General features: G+C 40.8%; 1 protein-coding gene across 1 annotated transcript in view; it reads left to right on the top strand.

Moving 5' to 3' along the window:
• The window catches only part of LOC126407752 (F-actin-capping protein subunit alpha-2), a 37617-nt gene extending 15207 nt beyond the window's left edge, over nt 1–22410 (top strand). The window contains exons 2-10 of the mRNA XM_050072938.1: nt 4248–4311; nt 9729–9780; nt 10919–10982; nt 13427–13633; nt 15610–15689; nt 17610–17688; nt 18382–18453; nt 20162–20224; nt 22213–22410. Of these exons, the coding sequence (XP_049928895.1) occupies nt 4248–4311; nt 9729–9780; nt 10919–10982; nt 13427–13633; nt 15610–15689; nt 17610–17688; nt 18382–18453; nt 20162–20224; nt 22213–22353 (822 nt within the window). The 3' untranslated portion in view covers nt 22354–22410. The remainder of the gene's footprint in view (nt 1–4247; nt 4312–9728; nt 9781–10918; nt 10983–13426; nt 13634–15609; nt 15690–17609; nt 17689–18381; nt 18454–20161; nt 20225–22212) is intronic.
• Nucleotides 22411–22999: the final 589 nt, after the last annotated feature.

Raw genomic sequence — 22999 nt, 5'->3', positions numbered from 1 at the left:
ACTCTGCGAGCTCACACAGTTGTTCACAGCGGGATTAAAATATCCATGGTCAGCAGTGTTAAAGATAATGTGTTAAGCGTTTAGTGTCTTGAAATCTGGTTTTAAGCCAAACTATTTGTGTGCGTTCAGCGTTTCTTTATTCCTGTCAGGCTGGAGATGTCACAACAGTGGTCTGTTGAGATTTTTTCCGTAACCTGCCTGTCTTGACGCAGGTGAATTGTAAACTGAATTTCCTGTAGGTGTGACTGTATTTGTCTTTCTGTGTGTTTGTGTGTGTGTGTGTGTGTGTGTGTGTGTTAGCCCTGTAATACACTGCTTACCTATAAAGGGTGCAGCCTTCCTCTTTCCAAAGGCATGCTGGGTAAGGCTCAGGCCCCCTGCGACCCTGAATAGAATAAGAGGGTCAGATAATGGATTTATGGGTATCATTACAGGATCATATTACATTGAAACAGCAAGACACATTGAAAAGCATCGTGTGATGTTATTTGTGACTGTGAGACTGTATGCTCAGAGTCCAGCAGGAGTTACAGTGGTCCTGCTGAACTTAAACTCTATTAATAGACTTTATTGAAACCAGATCAGGGCACAGAGGGAGTTCAGTTTTGTGTCAGGTATTTGAACTCGATGAGGTGCTCTCTGTTTATCATTGACACACCCGTATTAATGGCACTTCTCATAGTTATTAACCACTTCATGTGTCTGTAACTTCCGTACTACCAGATAAAGTGATGAATAAAACTAAATGTTCACAATAATGCAGAAAAATCTGATAATGGAGACTTTTTTTATGTCCATGTTTTTTCGAAAATATTTGATTAGCATTTTAAAATTCATTCCTCAGGACTGCAGCTAATGTTTATTTGTATTATTCATCACTTTTCAGAATAATCAATCATTTAATTCAGTGACTCCCGCCCTGGGGTACTTGTACTTCTACAGTTGCTTAGGGTTATGTGGAAAGATTGTAGAGCAGCTCAACAAACTAAACAGACTATGAATTAATTAAAAAAGTAGATCCAGAGGTCAACTGTCACACCTGAACACTATGAGCCCGTTTACACCTGGTATTAACAAGCATTGCAGCAACCTGAACACAAGTGGACAATCAAGATGCTTCGCCATTCACACCTGTGTCAAATGAGCGTCTGCAGCTGAGCACTTGTGTTCAGATTTCATTACTACCCACCTGCCTGTCATGTGCCCTAGAAGGTCAAAGGGCCCCGCGCACAGTTATTACATCCACACTCTTGCTAGCTGCTTTCTGGCTGCTTGCTAGTCATGTTAGCAGTATTGGTACAGCTGGAGATATTGCTGTCTTCTTCCAAAGGGTAAAACGATGGACAGTCATGCAAGACTTCATCCAGATGGTTGTAAAATGTGCAAGGGGAACAAACGTTGACAAAAACGGTTCCATAATTCATATTAAATTCAAAAGATAACGAAAAAACAGCTACAAGTTGGAGGGAATAGTGATAAAGTGGTAAAACTTGGCATTGATCCACAGCCTCAGACGGATGCGCTCAAGCGTGCCGTGCGCACAAGCTCCGTTGGTAGGCTATACTATATTTTCACATTTTTAACAATGCAATTAAAAAGTTTTGATTTTTATTGATAACCTACATTTACCAACAACAAAAAGACTACATTTAGCACCAATAAAATATGTAAAAAAAAATATAATAAAAAAACGAATATCGAATACCAAATTTTCATAACGAATACCTACCTATAGAAACGAATATTCGAATATCCGAATATTTGGGTACAGCCCTACAAAAAACCTACCACGCTCCACACTGATGACTTGGTCCTTATAGTTGGAGTCGCATCAGGACTCATTAGCGTTGACTCTACAAAAGATATGTGGTGAAATGCATCCCAGACCATCTGGGCAAGTGGTTTAAGTGACGTGGAGTCCAATTTGTCTTGGTAGTCGTTTACACACGTATTTAGCACTGTCCACCTGTGATCGGCTCACCCAAGACACATGTTGGTACCAGGTGTAAACAGGCTCAAAATGGTGCAGTTATGAAAGAGTGTGTGAAAACAAGTTAGCAGGTGAGCACAGAAGTTTAAACGGGTCACCAAAAGTAACGGATAAATCATTGACGGCTAAAATAACTAACTAAAAAGTATATAAAAAGAATAAGTATTTGCTTAAAGTTATGGTGACATGGTAAAATAGTTAAAAGTAATGGATAAAAAGTTGAAATATGTAACTTGCAGTAATTTGTGAAGGGTTGCAACTTGCAACATTCAGCTTCACTCCAAATAGTAGTAGTAGTTGTATGGTTACCAGTTTAAATGGTTACGTATACATTTCTAACATACATTTGAAACCAATGAAGAGGTACGTGAGTTCATCTGATGGGGCTGTGGGGCAACAAGGTTGAGAATCACTGATTTTATTGATGAAATGTCTAGAAATGTTCATTGCATTTCTTGCTGCAACTTTCCATAGCATAAGATGGTCGGATTGCTTGTTTGTCTACCTAACAGTTTATCGGCAGGAACCACTGGCTTGATTAACAACATAAATGGTTATTAAAATAGTTGTTGATTAATTTTCTGTTGAACTACCAGCCAATCACTAATAATTAAAGTGCTAATATTTAAAATATATTTAAAAGATTGATATGCAGTGAGGATAGGAGACCAAAGCAAAGGAAAATAACTTCATCAAATGTATCTGTGGTGTTTTAAATAGCCCAAGATGGACTATAGCAATGTATGAACAGGTAGATTAAGATCAAAATGTTTTCACTGTTATGAATCATTTCAGTTGAGATTCTGAGAAAGTCAGCAGTCCTGCTCTGATAAAGACAAAACATCTTTGTTTTGTTTTCTGGCTTAGAAGTAGTGATGGCTTATCGCACATCTTTCATATCTGATCTTTTCTCTTAAGTTCACATGAGCTACAGATCGAAGTGTTTCTGAGTTACAGCCTCAGTCATCGGGGCCTGTTCCAGGAAGACGCTGAATAAAACCCACAACAGAAGTTTTCATGTGACACATGCTGATGTAAGCTGATCTGATAACCAGTCGGGATCCCTTTGGTTCACAAACATGTGAACCTGCGTCCTGGAACAGGCCCCGGGAGTGTCTGGGAGACGCTCACTCTGCATATAAGAGTCTGTTTACACTGCCGTCCAGCGTAATGAGGGAGACCCGATGCAAATGAGTCTTCCCACAGGGATGTCACACAAACACACACACACGATTCTCCACTAGCTGTTTAACAAAGTGTGTGTATGTGTCGTGTGCTCACACAGACACACACACCTTTATTGTGTTAGGACTTTTCAATCGTTCAACACAAGTGGGTCATGACGACCTCATGACAGAGGATTAGACGACTGCAGATAAACTTTGATCTGAACATCACACACACAGACACACACACATGTTCCTCCCTGAGTGGCTTCCTTTCTCTCAGCATCGCTCATTAGCAAGAATCAATCTGCAGCTCGACGCGAGTGCCAGAGCACTTGTATACACACACTGCTAATAAGGGCCCGGGGGACAGACACACACACAAACACACACGCTCTGTCACACAGACGTGTACATGAACACCTTCCCTGATACACTGAGATTGGAGGGGACCTGACTGAGTGTCATCACCCTGCTGCTGATCGAGAGGGGCAGAGAGATGTCGAGGTAGGCCGAGAGAGAAAATGTGTACTAGAGTCCTCAGCACATTTTTATGTCCTTATATGGTCGCAAACCATGCGGGGGAGGGAGGGGCCGGTTGTCTCGCTGTCAGTTTGACATGTGACCTGGAAACAGGAAGTGTTGTGGTGCAGCAGCAGAAGAGAAGTGAGGAAGGGGAAAAATGACTGTGCTCAGATGCACCGTAGACTGAGAGAGAGACTGAGTTGCCTCACTCCGCCCTCCACACCGGTGACACAGTAAGATTACACCCTCTGTTGGCCACAGCGCGACACATAGTCCGTGTTTACACTGTGAAGTTTATGCAATAAGTTAGTGCACTCACAATAAGTGCAGCACTAAGGTGAGGTCGAACTTTGGCGGACTTTAAAAGGAGTCACAACTTAAATTTCATGATGAAAAAAATTAGGGGAATTGTGTACTGCAAACTGTCAAATAAAAAGAATAATAAAAAATGCGAATTAAATCAAATGTCTGTGATGTGCAGCAGATATTGTTTCAATCATCTCAATGTTTTTTGTGTGAGATCAGTCACTTCCAGTCTTAACCTGGACCTTGTTTGTCATCTGCAGGTACGCATAGCAGCTAACTTTGTCATCCACGCCCCGCCAGGAGAGTTCAATGAAGTTTTCAATGGTGAGTGTTCTGTTTCTCTTCTTCTGTATCAGTGGTTACCAACTGGTGGGTCATGGTCCAAAAGTGGGTCACGGGTCCACTCTGAATGGACCGCAAGTGACCTGTGAATGTGTCAAGTTTATAAAAAACACACTTCATTTTGAAGTACAGTGATGGCCAGGCACAGGGCTTTTATTTTGAAGTGCCGTTTCCTGCTGTAGAGTGAGTGAATAATAGAAAGCTGCTTAACACAGACAGCAAACTAGCTTGACAACACGGCCAAATGCAAGTATGACGCTGAATTTATTCAGCTCTGTGGACCTTGAACTAATGACTAAGGAGAAATCTGGACCCTGTGGCTGCACCAGTCTGGAGCTGCTGTTCTATTGTGTGGGGGTTATTGCTCAGAAATATCCAGCCTGGTATTTTCATCCCTCCTCCTCCTCCTCTTCCTCCTCCTCCTCCGCTCTTTACCTGTCACATCTCTACTGTCCTCATTTAAATACAGGCAGAAATGCCCCCACAATGCACAGATACAAGAACTGGCTCTGCTTGAATATAATATGTGATAAATTTTGCAAAAGGGCTGCACATTATACAAAAAAAAAATCATATTACCATGATTATTCAAAATAATGTGATTGTGATATGAATTGCAGTTTTGATCAGAGTGGTAATTTTTGAATGAATGGATGATTGTCTATAGAGTAGGTAGAAGTAAAACTTAAATCTCCCTACCCTCTTACATTTCTTCTTTTAACTTTTATATTATTTCAACAAATTCCCAAATTTATTTACAACTAATTTACAACTATCCCCAGTCTATTTACCACCCAATTGAATAAATAAGTAATAAACCCAGTTTACTTTTTGCATTTCATTTTCATTGAAAAAAAAAAGATGATGATGTGATCTTTGCTGGGGTCTGTACCACACAATCATGTTTCTTTACATCTGGAATATGATTCTTTTGGCAAGGGTATCTGTGGTAAAGACACCACAACGCTTCATTTTAAAAAGTATTTTGTGACACATTTTACCTTTCTAAAATAATTGCCGTTTTTGATATTTGGATATTGGCCATGTTGCAATTTCGATAATATTTTGGTTAATCGTGCAGCCCTATTTTGCGAAGATATGCAGCTTGTTATGTGTCTAAGCACATAAAAAAAAAATTGCAATCAAAGCTGTAGTTAACAAACTTGGTCAGTTAACATCCACTTAAGCAGATGTGTTTTTTACACCAGGCAACATTAAAGAAGAAATATTCTGTATCATGAATTTGTCATTGTCTGCAGGTCCGTAAGAAGATGTCAAATGTCCTAAATGTACGTGTATAAATATTAGGTCTTTAAAGTCATTCATTAGTCTTAAACATGAATTAATGAGGTCTTAATTGCCACAAAAATGTAATTTGTTTTTGTCAAAATGAGTCAAACTCTTCTGCAATAAAGTCCACACTGCTGATGTTACAAATCTTTAAACCCACCACTGAACCTAATACTGTCTCTCTACTTCATGCATAAACTTACTTGTTGGCAAAATGTAGATTAACCTAACAGGTAGGGTAAGGTAAAACTTTAATGTCCCAGATGGGCATTTTGAGAAACAGACAGTAGTCATGAGTACAAGAAAACAGACAAATACAAATACATAACACACAGTGTCCACTATCACACAGGTGTAAATCATGGACATGAAGGGTCACTGCTGGGTAAGATAGGCGATAGCAGACGGGATAAAAGACGATCTGTAACGCTTTGTGCTACATTTAAGGAGGCTAAACCTCCACCCTGATGGAAGCATCTGAAACTCAACATGAAGGAGATGTTAAGAGTCTGAGCTTTAGAGGTGACCCTCTCTTCATACAGAAGCCGGAAGTTATTGAAAGTAACGTCAGTGATATTACAGCACAACTTGACCACTGTTTCCAATATGTTCTTGTTTTTAATGCAAAGATTACCAAACGAACAGACGACGTTGAAGGAAAGAACAGACTCGATAAAAGCAGAATAGAACTTTAGAATAGATCAGTGCTTTCTACATCAAACTCGGGAAAACATATACACCAATCAGCTGTGCTCTCCTGGGAAACATTGGCTTGATGTGCACCACCTGTCATAGTTCAGTTGCAGACTACATACAACCCCTCACGGTGACGGCACTCCCAATCAGGACAATACTTCATGCGACACCGCAAAAACTGCTCAGACATGGCCAGTGAAACATATTAGAGAGCTCAAGGCGTTGACTTGGCCTCCAATTTCCCCAGATCTCAATCCATTGTAGCATCTGTGGGATATACCAGTACCCCAGAGGTCCTGTGTCCATGCCTCAACACGTCAGAGCTCGATCCAGTCCACAGTGGAGCATCCGACCTGCCAAGGCATGAACACAAGACTTCTGGGAGTGTCCTGTGGTGTCTGGCACCAGGGCATGGGCGATGGAACCTTTGAGTCCTGTGGGTTGCAAGGTAGTCTTAAATTTGGTTAAGAATATCTTAAAAAATATCTGTAAAGTGCAAAATGTGAGCATCTGATACCTGTAGACACCCTGTTTGGAGAGAATTGAATATTTTGGATTGAATTAGTTTTGCAACTCAATTCCTCAAAGATTCTCTGCATTGCTAAAAGGTTTAGGATGACGTCTTGAATCGCTGTGGAGCAAGTCTCCATCTCTGTGGACACTGCAGTATTCAAACATGTGTGTTTAAATTTAGCATACTATCAGGTGTCGGTGCCTCCATCTTGAAGAACAGTTTGACATGGAAACAAAGCTGCTTCTTTGAGCTTTAAGAACCTGTCATAACCCCTTTAGTAGTATTTTGTCACAGACCAGAGTTTTTAAAGAAAATCTGCATGTGGACAGAATGGTTAACAAACCCTGACACCAGTGCAGCAGAGTGAATCAGAGGAACAGACAGTTCACTTGTCAAACACAGGTGTAACTAATAACATTGATTTCATGTCAGTTCCAGTGCCAGGACACTGATAATATGAGTGCCAGCTCATGGCACGGCTCACTGGCACGCATAAATGGAGTGAAGCCATCTTTAATATTATTACTTCCTGTTGTGACGAGTCTAAACTCTTCTCATGAGAGCCCACCAAACACTTACTGTTATTTTTAATGAATAACAGCCACACTTTGACTATTACATAATAGTTTACAAGCTAAATGAGCTGGGTTGGTTTTAAGTTCAGTGACCCTTAGCAGTTGAACCACAAGTTTATTTTTGGCACTGTAGGCGTATGGAGATAGTCATACTGACTGCTGCAGTTTCAAAGACACAGGACGTTGTAGGTTGAAGTTGATTCAGACTGATTAGACTGCTGCCTTTTAAAAACCAATGTTTCACATCTCCTTCAAGTTTCTGAAATAAAAAAGGGGGGATAATTAAATTTAGAGGATTTCGTGGAAAAGTGTTTTTACATTGTACTACAGTATTACAGAATACATTGATCTTACTTGTAAGGATGAGCAAGTACACCAATCTGTATCTGTTCAGCCAATGAAATTATTTGTGTTCATAAATGTGCTCTGAATGGGTGGAGTTTGAACCAGAAGTTGTTGTGGAAACGACGAGTTGTTATTTTAACCCTGAAATTGATCAGAAGTTGCTGTATTTATTTATTTTATGTACAAAACAAGGATTGAACTTCAGATCAGGTTTGATCAGAAGGGAACACAGCGACCCAAATAAAGATTTTCCTTCATCAGCAGTACAGATGTTGACACATTTTACTCGGTTACTCATACTTGTACTCATAAAAAGTACATTAAGTGTACAGGATACTTGTTTTATCAGAGTACTTGACTCAACCCTACTTATTTGACTTACTACCAATTGGTAAAACATGTATACAATTTGTGCCTCCACGCTGGCGATAGCTGTGGCCATAGGCATTATGTTTTCAGGTTGTCGGTTCGTACGTCTGTTCCATTCTTTTGAACGTGATGTCTCCTAAATGCCTAGAGGGGATTTCTTCAGTTGGCACAAACATCCACTTGGACTCAACAATGAACTCATTAGATTTTGGTCATGATACTTCATCTGTCTCATTCTTGTGAACACGATATCTCAAGAACACCTTCAGATTTGGCTCAAAGGTTGACTTGGACTCGAAGATGAACTAATTTTGGTAGTCAAAGGTCAAGGTTGCTGTGACCTTGCATCTATCTCATTCTCTTGAACGCAATATCTCAACAACACCTTAAGGAATTTTTTTCAAATTTGGCACAACTGTTCATTTTGATAATGATAGAACTGATAAGATTTTGGTGGTCAAAGGTCAAGGTCTCTGTAACCTTGCGTCACTCTGATTCTCACAAATGCAGTTTCTCAAAAAAGCCTTGAGGGACTTTTTTCAAATATGGCATTAGCGTCTTCTTGAACTCAAAAATAAACTGACTAGAGTCGTGATAGGTCACTGTGACCTAGCATCTGTCTCATTCTTGTGAACGTAATATCTCAAGAACACCTTAAGGTTTTTTTTCAAATTTGGCACAAACGTTCACTTTGACTCAAGAATGAACTGATTAGAATTTGATGGTCAAAGGTGATGGTCAAATAAAACGTGTTTTTGGCCATAACTCAAGAATTTACTGGCTAATTATTACAGAATTTCACATTAATATCTAACAGGATAAAATAATGAAGTGATGACCTCTTATCCAAAAGGTCAAAGGTCAGCTTGACTGTGACATCATCATGTTTTAACGTCATATCTCAGGAACAGAAGGGGAGACACACTGTATCGGTGGGCGGAGGCTTGTTAAATCAAAGTATATTGTTGTGAAACTGGGCATATTTTCACAATGCTGTCTCTATAATTGTTTTTGCGGTTGCTAAACAGCAGCTGAAATGGAAAATTATTTGTGTTCCTGTGTTACTTATCATACCACTGTGGCCACCTAGAAAGCAAAATGAGTTTATGATGTTTTGGCCAAATTGCCGCTCGCCCTGCAGCGCCAGTGTTGACACCATGCTGTCAAAGAGTTGCCCCTCGAGAGAGTGTGTGTGTATGTGTTTTGGCATCGTTAAAGCCTCTTCCGACCTCGATAAATGTCGTCACCTCAGAGGAGCGCCGGCGGGCTGTCTGTCTGCCTCTTATCACAGCCTGACAGCCACACACACACACACACACACACACACACACACAGTGTCTAAAATACAGTCCCCTCTTGCCACTTTGTCCTCTTTCATCTCTGTGTGAATTTACAGCCTTTTCCACTGAGCTAATTTACCATGTCTGCTTTGCTCCTCTGGCATAAATGTTGAAAAGATTGACTGCAGGCAGCTTTGTCTTTTGTGTTTGTGCGTGTGCGTGTGTGTGTCATGGTGCTAATCTGCTGTACCTGTCGTCTTCCTCTCCTCTCTGTCTTTTTCTCCTTCTTCCTCTTCTCCCTCTAATGATCTTGACTTTTTTTGTCCTCAGATGTGCGATTACTGCTCAACGATGACAATCTTCTCAGGGAAGGTGCAGCGAAGTAAGTCTCCCCTCTCACACTAATAAGTTTTTGCTTTTAGTTTGCAGAAAGACTTTAAGAGGATCTTTCAGATTTTTTGAGGAAGGGTTGTATGAGGTACTTATCTGTAGTCAGTGCTTCTCAAAGTCAAGGATGCTTCCTTGGTAGGACAGGTCCTCCCAAGTCAGGTCCCACAGAGGCTCGATAAGACTCCCTCCTAGCATTTGGTAAAAAAACACATTGCAACAGGCTAGCAAGTGCCCAGGTGTGCGCAAAGAATTGTGGGTACTTTGTATCTGCTGAGGATACACACATGCATCCCTGAAAATTCTCTGAGGGAAGCAAATATCCTCGTTAAAATTTAAAGGATCCTTGACATTGACCAGTCCTTTGCTGACATTGCCTCCTCAAAATTCAGCCGTTTAAGGATCCTTCCTTGATATTTGAGAAGCACCCAGTTTATCACCTGCAGTAGAGCTCAGCGACGCTTACGGGAGCAGCAGCAAAACTTATTTTAGCCACCTAAAAAAAAATCAATATCAGTCTAAGTGGATGCTATATTTAAAATATTCTCACCGCCCTACCTCAGGGTCAGACAGTGATTTATGACGGCTAACTGAAGTTGTTTTATCACTCTCTCCAAAGGCACCAGACAAAAACATTTATTTTACCTTGTTGAACACAGGAGCTGCTAGTCTACCACCGCCTCGATCGGTCGGTTTGTTTGTGTTATTGTGTGACTTTGGTGTTTTAAAGGCTTAGTTTGGACCTGCAGCTCTTTTTGTTCTGTGAGGAAAAATTACTTTTTGTCAAAGGAGTCTGGTGGCTTTGAAGACAGCATAGGTAGCAGCTTCCATTCCTCCTCAGAAAGGGCTGTCTGACAGAAAGGTAAAGCAGTGAAAATATTCATAATGTAGCGTACACTTAAATTGATATTGATTTTTTTTGGTGACTAAAATATAATCTGCTGCTGCCCCATTCCACAGCAGTACATTAGCTGAGCTTCTGTGTCACTACTTCAGCCTTATGTCTGTATTGTCCAAACTACTTATATCACGTAGACTAAAATCTTTAAATCCAGCCCAGAGTAGAAATATGTTTGTATCAAGTATTTAATTTGGAGTGTACGAAGTAACGTGTTGTCTCTGTCTCTCCGCAGTGCATTTGCACAGTACAACTTGGACCAGTTTACCCCGGTGAAAATCGAGGGCTACGAAGAACAGGTGAGATTATTCTTCGCCTTCAACTTGAGGTGATGGTGGCAAATTAGAGGTTAAATGAAATGGGATGACATCACAGGTCTGAATCTGCTGACTGGTTAATTTCTCCCACTTTACTTGTTGCTCCCCAAACTCTGCACCACATTCAGCACGCTTATTTAAGACATGTTCATTCAGTCCATGTCACATGAGAACCTGTTGATAACCTCAGAGTGGGGACATCTCAATTAATTTTAAATTAGGATTTTCCTTTAAAGGCTTTGGCGTACTCCAGAGGTGTCAACGTTTCATTGCACTGTTCAAAATAAAAAATATATATGGTAATATCTATAATGTTTGATTATTTAGAGAATCAGAAGAGGATTTATTGCCAAGTAGGTTTTCACGTACAAGGAATTTGCTTCCTTTTTTTGGTACATATTAAACATACAATGAACATATTAAGAGGAATTAAAATAAGACAAAGTACTGCAGTGTAGTATCGCTATAGCTGATGCACATCAGACAAAGATGTAATGTGCAGTTTATAACTTTATCTTGTCACGTGTTTTTGCACATGCAGGCAATAAAAACTGTTTTATGGTGTTTCTTCTCACACATTCAGCACCAGTACAGAACCACAACATGAAAACTAAAAAAAAAAGTTGTATAAAAAAGTCAAGGTTTGTATAGCAATTGCAGTTTATCTGAAATTCAACAAAAAATCAAGACCAAAGAGTTTTTCTCTCAGAGCGTGAAACATTCAGTGTATAGTAGGGGTGTAAGAAAACATCGATACACTTGAGTTTCACCGTATTATGTTTTGTGATACTGTATTCAGTGTTTCCCACAGAATGAGAGTGTATGTGTGGATGTAGCTGATAATACTTCTTTTAAATGCCTGTGTGTCCCTTGGTATCATTCTGTGTCACCTCTCTAAATTCAGAGGTTTTTGCAGGTCAATGAACGCAGCGCAGACGGAGCTCTCCATGACTTCTTTCTTTTCTTCAGCTGCAGTTTGTGACTCACAGGGTGGATAATTGACCTGTCAAACCATTCAGAGCTGATTAGGTCAGAGAGGAGCAGCTGCAGCAAGTGAATACAAACTTAGACCCAGCAGAACAAATGGTTAAGTTTTACTTTCAATGTGCCTGACCTTCTGCGGCTCCGTATCTGCCCTGAGTGAGCTCTGCATTCTGACAATGTGGTGCTATAAATAACTGAATGGTTTATATATTCCAGTGCTGCTCCTAATGAACAGTCCAGTCTCAAAAATAGAAAATCTATTTGTGGCGGAGGATCTTTTAATCTTGGCAGGCCGCCACAAATAAATGAATGTGTTGGAAACCTTGGTATTGATTCTCAAAAACACAACAATTTCTAATTAAGTGTTCACTTGTAAATATTCGTCGCAGTGGTTAATTTTGTGTTGTTTAAACCCCAGAATACTAGATTCTTATTGTAGTGATTTATCGTTAGCCATTTGACTCTTCTACTCCAATATAGCCACATATCGCTTGCATGTTACAGGGATTTTAAAAAAATACAAATGCAGAACACACTGTTGCATAAAAACGTAAACTTTTTATATCAGATTTAACGCCTGTGGTCATATGTTCTTTATAATATGACAGGTTTTCTGAAATTGTCCTGCAACATAATGAATCCTAATCCTTATATCTTGATGTGTATAGTAGTGCCAGATTCTTGCCAACACACATCATATGCTCGCGCTTTACAAATGTTAAAACAGTGGTAAGAAGAGCCAATAACATAAAAAATATAACCTGCATCATTAAGAGACACAGGAGCAGTGAAGTCAACAAGCTTATTCAGTTTTCATTATTGTTATTGCACTAATATTATGTTCTTATAGGCATTAAAGCAGAAAGGGGGGATTAAAGGATCAAACAAGTCCCAGAGTTCTCTGCTGCTTTCACAGGAAACAAGATCACAACACGTCTTTATTTAAATGTCACTGTGCTCGCTGCCTGTGAGTGTTTGTGAAGGTTGAACATGGTGGTGAATGAACGTAAGCTTCGGTAATGGTTGCAGCGTCTTATGTAAAGATGTCATCATGTCCCTCTGTTCCCACATAACAGGTTGAAATTCCCCTGTCTGACACCCAGCAGGCCGAGCCCAGTGCTGAGGTGGAAGACAGTCGATGGAAAGTTCAGGCTGACGTTTGTGTTCCTGTCCTTTGTGTTCATCACTCTCTTCCTTCGTTCTTGTTTTTCTTCTCACATCCCGTTAATTAATCTCCTGATTCTTATCCACAGAATCTTCTGCCTTCTGGTCATGTTCCTGTCTTTTCCACTTCTCTTCTCTCTGTTGTTCATCCGTGTCTTTGTCTTGTTGTTAACTTTTTCTGTCTTCCTCTCTGCTCTGTTGCATTTTTTGACTCCTCTTCCTCCTGTTACCTCTTGTCTCACTCTTTCATTCACTCTCCTTTTCTTTGTTCCTTGCAGGTCTTAATCACAGAGCATGGTGACCTTGAGAACGGCCGGGTCCTGGACCCTAAGAACAAGATCTCCTTCAAGTTCGACCACCTGAGGAAGGAGGCCAGCGACCCACGGCCCCACGACGTTGACAGCTCCATAGAGGGCTGGAGGAGCGCTGTGGACTCAGCTGTCAGGGCCTACGTCAAGGAGCACTATCCCAATGGAGTCTGCACCGTACGTCTCAGCCTACACTGTTACTACAATGATGCAGATCTATCTCCACGTGTCGTTTAAGCACTTTGCACGAAGCAACAGCAACCTGCTCACTAAAACGTCTTTCAATGTTTAATGTGGTGTTTTCTTTTGCAGCAATTAAGCCATTTTAACGCCACGGCTCGCTTTTGCACCAAAACAAGTTCCGTCCCAGTGCTAACTTGCAAAGGCACCCGTGTCACAGCATCTTGGGTTTAGCGCCACCCAAGACAGCTGTGATTGGTTTAAAGAAATACAAACAACTCAAGAGTGTTTTTCCCCTCAGTGCAGAATTATGATGGGTTCAACCAGACTTTTTGCAGCACTGGCACAGCACTAAAATAAAGTTTGGAGATAAGTCTGTCTATGCAAGACCAAAGGCCAAGACAAGTCGAACAGACTTCAAAGAACTAGCGGCAACAAACACCAGATGTCGCATCATATCGTCTGTGTCTGTGTGTAATGTCAAATAACACACTGCAAAGACTACAGCTGACGGCCAACTAGCACATGCGTTGTGCTCCTGCATGAGTAACTCTCCACACCAGCAGGCGGCAGTCGTCCGTGTTCAGCATTCATCTTTCAAAAAGGGGAACTGGATGACCATCATGACGTTAGTTAGCCAGTTAGCATTTTAACAACACAATCCATTGTAAAAGAACAGAGCATATTTACCATGTGCCAGTGAACAATAACACAAACCATCAGGAAACATTGCTGCTAAAGAGAAAAATAATCTGACCTTATGGAACAAGTTTGTTTTGGTCTCACTCTGGACTTTTGTTTACTTTCCTCACCTTTATGTCTCTTCTCGTGCGCTGAGTTAAACTGACGGTCAGAGTTTAGTTTAGTTTAGTTTATTTTGCACAGTTTAGAAGTACACAAGAATAACAGATAAATAGTACATGGTGCAGGAAGAGGCGAAAAACCCAGTAGGCTTATTTGAAGCCTCCACCTAAATTTCAAAATTTCACAATGTTATGTAGAGCACAAAATTAACATACAAAAAATGATGATGGCAAACTAAATAGACAAAGTAAATAAAAATAACAAAAATCAAAATAAATACATATGAATGTAAGTGATTTCACTCATAGACAGGCTCCGCCATCGCCAAATCAACATGCTGAATTGGCTGAATAAAAGCAGACGAGGGCCAACGGTGCGGGACACATGGGGGTGACTAGGGCGGCAGACTCTCACCGACGGCCCAAATTGACTTTACCGGACCCTTGGCTTGGTGTGTCAGGCAACTGACAACTTTTTCTGCAGGATTTGCCACCACTGAATCACTGAAGACATGTGCAACTGTACATGAAGCCAACAGGAACGCCCTCTCTCTGAAATGAGTTGTGATTGGCTTAGCTTGCCTGAAAACAGAGCCAAGAGGAGGAACAGAAGTCTAGCTTCCTCTCAGTCCACTTAAATTAAAATATGCTCAAAGTTTTTTGTGGGATTTTTGTACAGTGACGCCAAAATGAAACCACCCATCCCTCCTTTAATATCACAGATTATTACAAGGACATGTTGAGTTAAAATGTGGGATTTCCACCTGTTAAAAAAAAGTATTTGAATCATGTCATGTGTTGTGCAGTTTGACTTTTTACAGGAGGAACTAATGGTCGACAGTATGTTGTTTTACAAAGCTCCTGTTGTGCTCCTTATTTATTAATGCAAAGTGAACAGTGCTGTTCTGCTGCAGACACGACAGAGTTGCTCTGTGAATTTGTTGCGTGTGGTTTGCCAAATCGCCTCTGAGCATGTTTAATATACAACAGTCTCTCAGTCGCACGTCAGCAATGAGTTTAATTTGGTCGATGTTAACCACAAACCTCTGTCACATTTAATTCCTTCACATGTACAGCAGTAAAGTGGAACTTAAGACTGATCGTCAGCTGTGAGAAGAAAAAGCTCCTTACACATGAAATCTGAGAGTGTTTTTGTTCTTCTTCCTTTAGATTTACGGGAAAACCATCGACGGACATCAAACCATCATCGTGTGCATCGAGTGCCATCAGTTTCAACCAAAAAACTTCTGGTACGTTTTAGACACTTAGTATTCAGAGTGATTTATTATTCTTATGTTTGCACCACTTGGATTTGTGACATCTGGTAATGATGAGGAAACACATTGTTCACACAGCAGTACACTGATTCTAGAAGAGCCTCTCCAGTTTTAGGACAGACTAAAGATGACAGGACAGACTCAGAAATTTCCCTCAGTTTAAGGAAGACCAGCAGGGCCTGTAGAACTCCCAGCGATGGTTTCTCAATCACTTTATCTTAAAAAGATGTTAGAACACTGAACGAGCTTAAAAAGCCTGAACTGTTGTTTGATACGTATGAGATGCTTCAAAGGCATCACTGTAATTACCACTTAACTGTAGAGTGTTGGACTGTTGGCCGTGGTAAGCATCGCTAAGCTGTTTCTGATCGGGTTAATCTAATTGGATAAGAAGTGCACCAATCCTCTTTGCTGCTGGGTTTTACTGGGCTTATGGGTTGTTGGGTGTAATGATCCCACAGCTCCTGTAAGTGACGGCCACCATTAGCTGCCATGTTTCAGTAATGAGGAACCTGTGGGGCAGATTGGGATAAGATGAGGGTATGAAACTGAAGCTGACGGATCGTGTATACTTTTAATGTTCAGTTTTTTGATTCAACGTCTAATGCACACGTAAAGAAAACAAGAATAAAGAGCTGGAATTATTTTTGTGGTACCTGGATTAAAGCATGTTATATGATTCGGGGCTTCAGAATAAACTTTCCCAATAAACCCCCAAATTTGTCACCACACCAGGATTCTGCGATGTTACGATCGCAACAGTTAACGCAAATTCAGCAAATCCCTGTGATCCCCCTGCTTTTGTTACGTTTCTCCACTCGTATATTCACAGTTTGTTATGCCTCTGCACCAGCGACAGCCATGATTGGAGACATTATGTTTTTGGGTTGTCTGTACGTCTGTACATTTCTTAAAATTTGGCACAAACATTCTCTTGGACTCATTGATGAACTGATTAGATTTTAGTGGTCAAAGGATAGGGTCTATGTGACCATATCTGTCTCATTTTTGTGAAGAACACTGTGAGGGATTTTTTTTTTTTAAATTTGGCACAGACATCCACTTGTATTGAAGAATAAACTGATTCGAATTTTGTGGTCAGAGGTCAAGGTCGCTTTGATCTTATGTCCGTTTCAATCTCATGAACATGATATCTCAAGAACTCCTTAAAGGAATTCTTAAAATTCGGCACAAACATCCACTTTGATTCAGTGTTGAACTGATAAGATTTCAATGGTCAAAGGTCAAGGTCAGTGTGATCTTTTCAGTCTTATTCTCGTGAACACGATATCTCACGAACACCTTAAGGGAATTTCTTTAAATTTGGCACAAACGTCCACTTGGATTGAAGAATAAACTGATTAAAATTTTGTAGTCGAAGGTCAAGGTCACTGTGACCTTGTGGCTGTTTCAATCTACTTGACAGAGACAGAAAACTAGCTTGACGACATGACCAAACACAAGTATGACGTTAAAAAACTTAAAGTGTGTGGACCTTAAACTAATGAGTGTGTGTGTGTGTGTGTGTGTGTGTGTGACACAGTGGCAGAGCTGGCCTCGACCCTCGCACATGCAGCAGGCTGTGCGACTCCATCACAGAGAGCTCTGCTCTGGATTGAACACCAAAAATGCATCAGTGACAAATCTTTATCTTATCGCAAATTAGAAACAGAGTGGGTGAAATAATAATTTTACAAGATAACATATATGTAACCCTAAATAACCACGAAATATATCCTCCTATTTTCTCCAATACTCAACATTAGAGCTTATCAATGCTGCGGTCTTTAATAATTCGGACCCGGGGCCGGTTTAATACTGGGGTTTGGTACCCATCCCTACAGTACAGAGCTGTAACGTGATTAAAGTCTGATTTTCTTCTTCTCTGCACAGGAATGGACGCTGGAGGTCAGAATGGAAGTTCACCATCTCCCCCTCGACCACTCAGGTGGCAGGAATCATGAAAATCCAGGTATCCTGTTTAAATCTACTCTGTGAGAGGAGTGAAGAGACAGATGGGTCTGTGTGTGAGAGTGTATGAACCGTGTGTGCAGACTACACACAAATTCAACACATGCTTCAATATAAAGTGTTTCTTCACACCTATACCTGTCTGTCCCATTCTTGTGAACGTGATGTCTCAAGGACGCTGAGAGGGAATTTCTTTAAATGTGACACAAACGTCCACTTGGATTGAAGAATAAACTGATGTGAATTTCATGGTCGAAGGTCAAATGTCAGAGTGACCTCACAAATATGTTTTTGGCCATAACTCAGTAATTCTTGTGCTAAATGAGAAACAATTCCACTCAAATGTCCAACAGGATAAAATGAAGAAGTGTTGACATTATATATCCAAAAGGTCAAAGGTCAGTTTGACTGTGACATCATCATGATCATCAGATACTGAATTGGTGACTCTAATCTTGAAACTGTGCTGATTGTATAGATCTTCCGTGTGTGAAGCTTTACTGGAGCGCTGAGGCGTAAAACCACAGGGCGGTAATTTTAGTTTTCTTTCTTTCGTTTTTGTTGGTCCGTTGGGATTTCATTGTGTCACCCACACAGCTTGTTTTTCTCCTCTTCTTCATGTCTCATTGTTTTGAGTTGCAGAAGGAATTTCATGTTCACAATGCAGACAAATTAAACCTCTTAATTGTTGCAGGTTCATTACTATGAAGACGGCAACGTTCAACTGGTGAGCCACAAAGAGGTTCAGGAGTCCATGTCAATCTCTGTGAGTATGACCAAACACACCTGGGGGGTATTCCAGAACAAAACTCTGAGTATGTTAACCCAGAAAGAGAAAAGAATCCAGAAAGAGAGGTGACTCTGTGAACCAAACCTGCTCGCTGGCAGGTTTTCTGTAAGAAACCCTGAGTTCACCCTGTCTCCTCCCTACTGCCGAGCCTGAAGCAAGCTGGCAGACACACATGGGTTGTCCGTATGTAGGAAATCTGATCGATATTGAGGCAGAATTAATTCACAATGCTTTACGCCGGGAGAGAAACTTCAGACCCTGTTTAGATGTACTGTCTTTCCCCAGTGAATATCTGTTTGAACCGTACCATTTTTTCATTAGGCTCAATCATTTACCGGCCACACATATCAAATCTGACACACCATGGACGTGCGCTCTCATCAGAGCGAGTGTGCATCGCGCTACGTTTTTTTGTGAACGGTAGCTTTTTATATGATATTGGTGGCCTACAGTACATAATGACATAGCCACTGAATGACAGGTTATTTAAGCTACTTTGTTTAATAAATCAAATATGAATCAAACTAAAGAGAGGTACAGTCATGGCCAAGTAAAACATGCCTTACCTGTTTGAATGATGTTTTTATATTTCATTTTAAGCTGCTTTCAAGTGTGTTTTTCCCCTGTGAGATTGCACCTACATGAAATCAGATTTTACTCAAAACCACTTTTCCACCTGTAAGCTACGATTTAATTAAGTGTGGTTAAATGTGAATTAATGGCAGGGCTCTCAAGTTTTGATGTCAGTTCAGAGTGAGATTGTTGCTGGGTGGCGAAGGGAGGGGGGATTCAAAATTCAAATGAGTCATCAACCATCTATATGTGCTTAAAATAGCTGCTGAAATAAGCAAGGATTCTTTTTTATTATTTCTGGGAGGGACATTTTGCCTTACAGGACAGTTACGCGTGAAAGGGGGAGAGAGACAAAGGGAGTGACATGCAGCAAGGTGCCACAGGCCGGAGTCAAACCCGGGCTGCTGCGGCAAAACCAATATATATGCGACACCTGCTCTATCCACTACGCCACCAACATCCCGTCAAGGACAATTCTGCTTGCTAAATTTCACATGCCACCTCTCTCTGCTTGGCAGCTTTAGCAGTGTTACTGTTTTTATGAAATACATGCTCATATTCTCTGTAGGCATTCATGAGCACCTCCAATGCCACAGGTGTAAAATAAGTTGACCGCTTTTTCTCTCCGGTTGCCATGGTGAATCGAGGTATCGGGGCTCCACTGATGATGGCTTTTTATTGTGGTTGTGCACGCGCTTAACTCAAGGTGTACCTACTCAGAGTTGATTGAACTAATTCAAATCAGCTGTCTCCCAGCTCAGGGTAAGTCAACACAGAGTTCAGGATTAGATTCAGAGTTTGATGAACTTCCTACCTGGAAGGACCCTCTGGACCTCAGATACAGGATACAGCAGGCAGCAGGTTCTATTCGAGCCCTTCTAGTCCTCTCAGATATGACTGTGACGTCTCATACGTTAAACATATTCTCATTATTAGTTTAATTAATTCATGGTGATTGTATCTCTGGTTTTTCCTTAATGCTGTTTCAATTTGCTGACAGCTCCCTGGGGATGTTTTCTCACAGTGTGGACGTGCCAGTTAGTGTTATTTCTGAAGTATTTTGTTCACGACACTTTATCTCTTGAATTAATTATGTCTTGTCATCTTTCAGAATGAGGCTTCAACTGCAAAGGAGTTCGTTAAGATCATGGAGGCTGCAGAGAACGACTATCAGGTATGTTTTAAAATGCTGATTACAGACTGGTTTTTGCAGAGGAACCAACAGATCATGTTTGCCGGTGGTTTTTAACTGACATGTACATGAAGCAGATCAGTGGTTCCCACACTTAGCTGAAATTTTATTGTACTGAATTATTGATTAGAAGTTTTGCTGTGATTGATGCAGTTGACTAAAAATACAACATCTTCAGGAGCCCATGTTTTACTCTTGTCTGGATTAAATGATGAAATCCTTCACTTTTAAAGAGTCAGTTTTTACCAGATACCCTTTTTTTTCCTTTTTTTAAAAATCTGTCAGCAGAAAGAAATTGTTACACACAGTAACGTTGCACACTGATTCTGATGTGTTTTATTGTTCTATTTGTTGTGAAAATTTGCAACACGTGACAAAATGTAAAGGACACATTCCCTCCTTTGCCTCTCTCTGCTGGAGTTACCTATCTGACTGTCATCACTCCTCCCTGTCCTGCATTTGGCACCACAGCGGCATGAAGGGGCGGAGCTGTCTTCGCTCTCTATTATGATATTAATATAATATCTCTAATATTACTATCTGACCTGCTGAAAGTAGCTGTCTGGGTTATAAAATGAATCTGTGCTCCCCTGTCCCGCTGTGTCCCGCTGTGTCCCGCTGCCACATTTTCTTCACTGATTCTTGGTCAAACGTCTCTGAAGGCTCTGATGGAGGCGAAAAACACAGAAAATCGAACCTGTTCCAAAAATTTCAATGACAGACGAATGTTTTGGACTGATTGACACAATGTGAAGTTATATTTATTTTTAGACGTGCAACAATTTTGGACGAAAAAAACAGACTTGCTGTGCAAAGGCTTTTACTCTGCAGACCCCATCACAGGATTTTCCTCATTACATCAAGCTTTTAAGGCCCAGACACACCAAACCTGAAAGAACTAGCACATCTGTGCACATGAACACACTGCAAATCCTCCAGCTGATGATCAACCAACACGTATGTTCTGCACCTGTGTGAGAGAAAATAACTCTCCACAGAAGCAGACGGCGGTTGTCTATAATTGTAATTCAAAAAGGGAAACAGGCAGACTGTCTTGATGCTAGTTAGCCAGTTAGCACATTAACAACACAATCAGAGCATATTTACTGAGCGCCAGTGAACAATAACACAAACCATCAGGAAACATTTCTGCTGAAGAAAAATAATCTAACCTTAAGGAATGAGTTTGTTTTGGTCTCACTCCCTCTGGACTTTAGCTCTTTGTTTACTTTCCTCACCTTTGTTCCTCGTTTCGTGAGCTGAGCTGAGCTGACAATCAGACTGATTTCACTCACCAGTGGGCTTTGCCATCGCTGCTGCTGATTCAACGCGCTAAATTAGCCAAGAATGCCAACGAGGGGCAACAGTGTGGGACACACCGCACCAGTTAGAGTGACAGATGCTCACTGATGGTCTAACATGGACCTGTTTGTTAAGTCAAGTTGAACTTTATTGCCATTTCCACATACAAAGTACATGGGAACGAAATTGCGCTTTCTCACAACCCCAAGGTGCCATCAGACACGTACAAGTATAAAAATAAAAAGATAAAAAATATATATAGATATATATGCATATGTACATGAATATAAGACAGGGCAGTTCCAGCAGAGCCCTGGGCTAAGAGGCATCTGGTATTTAAAGTGCATGGCGGAAAGAATGACCAGGGAAATAAAAATGAATATCACGGTTTATGTCCGTTAACTGCCATTTCTCTTCTCTTCTTGGCGCCTGAGGTGACAGACGCTCGCTTACGGTCCAACATTGGCCGACCGTCGGCTCAGTGTGTCAGGGCCTTGAACCCTTATTTGACTCTCCATTACCTGCAATCTGATCACACAACACTCAGACTTTTCACCTGGAAATAATTTAAATGCATTTAAATAAATGTTTAATACACTTTATTTATTCATAAATCTCCTCCTCCCTCATCTCTCCATCTCTCCCCGTCCCTATGTTTCTCCCTCCAGACGGCCATCAACGAGAATTACCAGACCATGTCGGACACTACCTTCAAAGCCTTACGCCGCCAGCTTCCTGTGACACGCACCAAGATCGACTGGAACAAGATCCTGAGCTACAAGATCGGCAAGGAGATGCAGAATGCTTAAAAACAGCGGAGAACATAACAGACAACCCCCCACCCCCACCCCACCCCCTCCCAAACAACGTTGCATGACTGGATAGTTGTATCGTCTTTGTACAGAAATTAGAGAAACTGGGACAAAGAAAGGTTTTGGTCTCACAGCCAGATGTCACATTACACGTTGGATGTCGACTTTTATTGATGTTATTTTGTTTTTATACAGACACTGTTAACTCCTCTGTATATTCAATCTATGGTGATAATCGTATTTGGGAAAATATAACTTGAGGAAATATTACGAGACATAGGAAAGGGGGCGAACACTTGTATGCAAAAACATCCTTATAGAATATCACGTGTGCAATATTTATTGTGTCAGTGAGACCACGCCTTTTATTTGACCTGCTGAACAAAACAAAAAAAATGGTTTGAATTTGCTATGACGTGAAACAAATCAACTTTGGGAGAATTTTCTGTTGCGGTTACTAAAGATATTTGGCTGAAAGAAGCTTCACTTCACGGTTAACGTCCCGTATGGTCAAAGAAAAAAACCCCAACAGTTCTTTGTGTTCATTGGATGGTATCTTTGGCACAAACAGTCACCACTGTCAGCAACTCAATGTTCTTGTTCCCTCATCTTGGTACTTCCCTCACCGTTTGTCCTGTACGTG

This window comes from Epinephelus moara, chromosome 20, assembly GCF_006386435.1.
Source record: "Epinephelus moara isolate mb chromosome 20, YSFRI_EMoa_1.0, whole genome shotgun sequence".
Classification (NCBI taxonomy): domain Eukaryota; kingdom Metazoa; phylum Chordata; class Actinopteri; order Perciformes; family Serranidae; genus Epinephelus; species Epinephelus moara.
Note: the sequence above shows the minus strand (reverse complement) of the source record. Positions and strands in the feature narration are given on the sequence as shown.